Source organism: Mustela lutreola, chromosome 14 (genome assembly GCF_030435805.1).
Source record: "Mustela lutreola isolate mMusLut2 chromosome 14, mMusLut2.pri, whole genome shotgun sequence".
Classification (NCBI taxonomy): Eukaryota; Metazoa; Chordata; class Mammalia; order Carnivora; family Mustelidae; genus Mustela; species Mustela lutreola.
The window spans coordinates 72,453,369-72,458,930 of record NC_081303.1 but is presented as its reverse complement, the minus strand read 5'-3'; the positions used below and the strand labels follow the sequence as shown (position 1 = coordinate 72,458,930).

The following is a 5,562-nucleotide window of genomic DNA, read 5'->3' as shown; positions in this document are numbered from 1 at the left end:
AACCATAACAAAGAACCAAAAACCAAATAACTTGATTAAGCAAAGGGTAAATGGCCTGAGGAGACATTTCTCCAAAGAAGATATACAAATGGCCACCCTTACTTCCTTCATTTTTTCCCAATTTTGCCCTCAGTCTCATCCAATTGCTTTCCTTTAATGTTTCCAGGGAGAGCAGGTGACATGTACTATGTCAGTCAGCCAGTGGGTTTCCTCTGCTTGAGGGTTTGGTTCAGGATGGGCATGTGGTCCAAATCTGGACCATCAGAAACAGAAAAATCCAGTGTCTTAACTTCTGTTTTCACATTTGAAGAAGTGACTTCTCTCTTCCTTTAGATTGGATTGTGTGAGCTGGAGTTGTCAGAGACTGTTGAGTTTAAGCTAAAAACTTAAGCCAAGACTGAAGAAGCAGAGCTTTGAGACACATCTCAAGGACTCTGTGAGGATGACTGTTGGAACTCTACATCAACCTGTGCCCAAAACCATGGTCAGAGTGGATTTTGCAGCTTACCTGAGCCAATAGGTTTAGTTTCCATTAATACCAGTTTGAGTTGGATTACTTTTAATTTGTAACCAAGGAATCTTAAATTATAAGAACTTATCACCTTCCAGGATGGATTAAAGATGATTTAAGTATGTGCTGTGTAGGCAAGTATAAATGTATTAACATATAAGAAATTAGGATGAAAGTAAAGTAATAATATAGCAAGGTGATTTTGGAAAGGGTCATTAAGGAGTCCTTTGGAAGGAGGGTATAGAAATGTATACCCTGCAGCCAAATACATGTATTAAATTCAGTTTCAAAATTATGCATCAAAATTTACACTGGGTAATTCAAGAGACAATGAAAACAGTTAAGCGTCATGTTGTTCACAGACCTAATAATGTGGGGATGTGATTTTCAATATAGAAGGATCGATCACCTTAATGAAGCCAGAGATAATGATTGGATACCTAATCAGAAAAGAAGGTCTGCAAAACAATGTGACCATATCCCACCTTAAGCCCCAGGCTTACAGCTTCAATGGAAAACACACGTCTATTTGCTTGCTCTCAGCCCACCCAGGTCATGAGTCTGGACTAAGACTGTCCAGACCCTCCCCCGGTGCAGTTCCCACTGAGCAGCCTCTTCAAGTCCTCGTGAATGAAGGATGACAAAAGGCAACATCCCTGCCCACTCGCTGTCTCTCTTTGTCCTTCCGTACAGCAGATGCCAGTGTGGCACCTCCCACTCCCCTTCACCCATGCTGCCCATTCCCCGCACCTCCCACGCACAAGAGCATGCATTTTTCAATATTTTAGAAAACAGATTGCTTGACCTTAACATTTAGTTCTAATATCCATCTGGAATCGATTACATGTGTGATATGAGATAAAGGTACATTCTCTGTTTCTCCTGTGGATATCCATTGATGCTGCACTATTTTTGTAAAGATTTTCTTTCATTTCAAATATGAGAGATGCACTTGAGCCCAGTGTCACCTTTGCCATAACCAGATGAATATAGGTATATTGGATTATTTCTGAGTGATCTTTTCTCTTCCATTGTTCAAGGTTTCTATTTTTGCACCAGCATTGTTTTATCTTTTTTTATATTGGAAATGTAAGTACTCTACACTAGTGCTTTTCATTAAAAAAAAAATTTTTATTGTGTTATGTTAGTCACCAAGAAGTACATCATTAGTTTTTGATGCGGTGTTCCAAGATTATTGTTTATGTACAGCACCCAGTGCTCCATGCAATACGACTAGTGCTTTTCACAGATTATTTTGACTTTTCTTGTTCTTTTGTATTTCTGTATTCCATATTCCTAGACTTAGGAATTTTATTTTCTGCTAATTCAGATAAATATATATTTTTTTATTATTGACTTTGTATCAGGTAACCTTATAAATATGTTAATTTATTAATTCTCATCCTTATCTGTATATTCCTATGTAATTTCTGTGTTCCTAAGAATATTTTCAATGACCACAGTTTAATTTCTTCCTTTCAAACTATCATATTTTTGTTTACCTTATAATAGAAAATACCTCTAGCCCAGTACTGAATAGAGTGTGGGCATCATTGTTTTATTCCTGGTATCAAAGGGACAGTCCCCTTAATTTATCATTAAGCATGATATTTGCTGCAAATTTTTATTTTTTAATTTAATTTTTTTTTTTGCTGTTAATTTGTAAAGATAGGCTCTCAGATTAGGAAAGTCTACTATTTTTAGCTCTATATGTTTTTATTTATAATTGATGTTAAATGTTTGAATTTTTCTGCACCTATCAGAACAATCACATTTTAAAGTAAGTTATATGCATAATTGTTTTAATAGATGTGTACATTTACATATATATATGTATAAAATTTACATCCTGTATCTACTCCCATCTGTTCTAGCTACTGTCCTAATTTAATCAATAAATTTATTTCTTCAGCTATCCTTTTTTTGCCATACATGTAGTAATTTTGAACTATGTTAAGTCAGCAAGCCACCCTCGGTAAGCCCCACTTGTTAATACAGTTGAGTTCAATGTGGCTGTCTTAATCTAAGGCAGAAAGTTCTTCCTAAGGGAATTCCATTTCTGCCTTGTATTATCACTGCTGTCTGTCACCCCGGATTTCTACTTTAAGAAACATGGAGCACATAAATATACTCATCTAAGCTATGCAATCCTTCTCTGAGTTGGTGCACCTGCCCAAAACACTTCACCACTCTATTTCCTTGGTTTTTACTTATTTTTCAGATCTCAATTTCAATATTACTTACTCCAGAATGTCTTTTTTGATTTCTCCAAGATTGAGGTAGATCCTCACACATATACAGCCATCGTGTCCCAAGTAATTACTTATCACACTGTAGTATAATTCTCTGTTTTTAGATTGTAGTGTTTCTCACCTCCCGGGTCTTAGTTAGCCTCACTGTGCCTATTGAGTGACAGATGATAAATAACTACTTGTTAGATTAAAAATAACAGTAGAAAACATATTCTGAGTTGATTATATAAAATAAATCTTTATTCAACATCTTATTAAGTCAATACTAAAGTTACCACTGAAAGATTCTTGGGTGGCTAAGTCAGTTAAGCATCCAACTCTTGATTTTGGTTCAGGTCATGATCTCAGGGTCATGAAATTAAGCCCCCCTGGGGACTTAGCACTTAGCGTGGAGCCTGCTTAAGATTTTCACTCTTATGATCCCTCTGGCCCTCCCACCCCACACAGACATTCTATCTCTCTCCAAAAAACAAACAAACAAACAAAAACAAACAAGCAAACAAAAAAACCCTACTGAAAATTTAGGAAAAAAATCCATTCAGTTTCATGATAATGTATATTTACAGGTAAATTAGAAGATTTCAATGAACTACATTTTATCATCATTTATTAATTGAACAAAATTTTTTTGAAAGCCTAGTGGGTGCTCACGTGAAAGGTTGAGAAATGAATATTTATGAAGTTATTATATAAATTATTATTGAAACGCAGCTTTAACAAAATCCAGAGTACTCAGTGGAATATGTATGAGATACTGAAATAGCTAATTGAAATTTGGTTACTTATTATAATGGTCATGAAAGAAAGAGCGCTCTTCACATACAACACTATTTACTCCTATTTACACAGTACTAGGTGTATCAACAGAATTCAAGTAGTCAACTTACTTTGCCACTCTATCTGACATTTGGTACAATCCTAGTTTATAGAAGAAAGAAGGAAGATGGAGGGGATATGAAAGGGAACAATATTTTGCAATCCTTAAGCCTTTGATCAGGCAAACATGGGATTACTTCGCATCTACTAATTTACTGAGTTCTTAAAATGCGCCACTGAAGAGGTATTGGCAGTCTCCTGTTATGCATAACTGACCACAAGAGAGGTTGACCCTGGCTTATGGCATTTAGCTGGATTCAGACCCAAGGTTTCTGTGAGTCCAACAGTCTGTATGTCTTCTCTACCATCAGTCTTTTGGAACTTGAATTATTTCCTCCTTTATCCATAAGTGAATTAATTCTTCTGACCTATAGTCCATTTATTATAAATATTTCTTTGTAAACCTCAAAATATACAGAAAAGCATTCTGGAACTTTAAATTCCTTCCCCACGGTGTCCTTCATTGTGAGAAGAGTGTCGATGGGATAGACATTCTCAAAAGGATAATGTGTCATTTGTAGCTCAGCAGAGAAAACCTACATTTCCAGTGCATGAAAATAGCATGACTTGAGTACTTGAGAATTCCCATATTCACACACCTTTCTGGGGACCAATGGGTATAACCTCCACAGCTGATACAGGCTAACCACAAAGAAACACTTCCCAGTTAAAGGAGTCAAGGTAACCTGAAGTCCTCACTTCCTTCATGAATAGAACTCTCCGGATTTACCAAGTCACTCATACAGTTTTGGCGGATGAATACCTGCTGAGAACCTTACTCAAGGCAGTCTTCACTTCTTTATTTCTCAGTGTGTAGACAAGGGGGTTGAGCAGTGGAGTGATCACAGTGTAGGTCACTGCCACAAGACGGTCCTTATCCGAGGAGTAGAGGGATGTAGGCCTCAAGTAGATGAAGGATGCACAGCCATAGTGGACGATGACCACCGTGAGGTGGGAGGCACAGGTGGCAAAGGCCTTCCGCTGTCCCTCGGCTGATGCGATCTTGAGGATGGTGGAGACAATGAAGACATAAGAGATGAAGATCAGCACAAAGGGGACTAGCAAGACCAGAATGCTGAGGAAAAAGATGACCACCTCCTTCAGGTTGGTGTCAGTACAACCTAGTTTTATGACTGGGGAAATATCACAGAAAAAGTGGTTGATCTGATTGGAGGCACAGAAGGGCACAGTAAACACCAAGACATTGACAACCACAGAGATCAGGAAGCCACAGCAGCTGGAGGCTAGAACTAGCCTCACACAGGTGGCTCGACTGACAACAAGTGTGTAGTTGAGAGGGTTGCAGATGGCGACATAGCGATCATAGCCCATTACAGCAATTAGAAAACAGTTGGTACAAGCCAAGCCCACAAAGAAGTAGAGCTGAGCAGCACACCCAGAAAAAGAAATAGTCTGGGTGGTGGAAAGCAGGTTGGTTAGCATTTTGGGTACAATGACCAAGGTGTAGCAGGTTTCAGAGCAGGATAGGACAAAGAGAAAGAAGTACATAGGGGTGTGTAAGGTCCTGTCCAGACGGATGACAGTCATGATGGTGGCATTGGCCATCAGAGTGGTCAGGTAAACCAGGAGGAAGATGAAGAAGAGAAGGACCTGCAGGTCCCCCAGGTTTGAGAAGCCTAGAAGGACGAATTCAGTGATCATGCTCCGGTTCTGTCTTGTCATTGGTCAGTGCGAACCAGATCCAGACTTCCTGAAATTGTGAACAGAGAGAATCGGACAAAAGGGAAATGCCCTGAGGAGGCCATATTTGTGCTTCTGCATGAAGTTGAAATACTGGTTTGAAGAAACAAGTAGCTAATCCTTAAGCACAGTGATCATAGGATGGAGGAGAGTGGTAGGCAGGAGCACAAGTGACCTAAGATATGTCCTAATGCAAGGACACCTGAAGTTCCATGCACAGTC

At 38.7% G+C, this 5,562-nt stretch overlaps 1 protein-coding gene across 1 annotated transcript; it reads right to left on the bottom strand.

Moving 5' to 3' along the window:
• Positions 1-4,377: 4,377 nt before the first annotated feature.
• On the bottom strand, positions 4,378-5,322 carry LOC131815047 (olfactory receptor 10T2-like). The gene has a single exon (XM_059146637.1). The coding sequence runs from the start codon at positions 5,320-5,322 to the stop codon at positions 4,378-4,380; it is 945 nt and encodes a 314-aa protein (XP_059002620.1).
• Between the last annotated feature and the right edge of the window lie 240 nt (positions 5,323-5,562).

Bases quoted from the DNA above. Each gene is read 5' to 3' on its own strand.
- LOC131815047 (XM_059146637.1), bottom strand. From the start codon at position 5,322: ATGACAAGACAGAACCGGAGCATGATCACTGAATTCGTCCTTCTAGGC.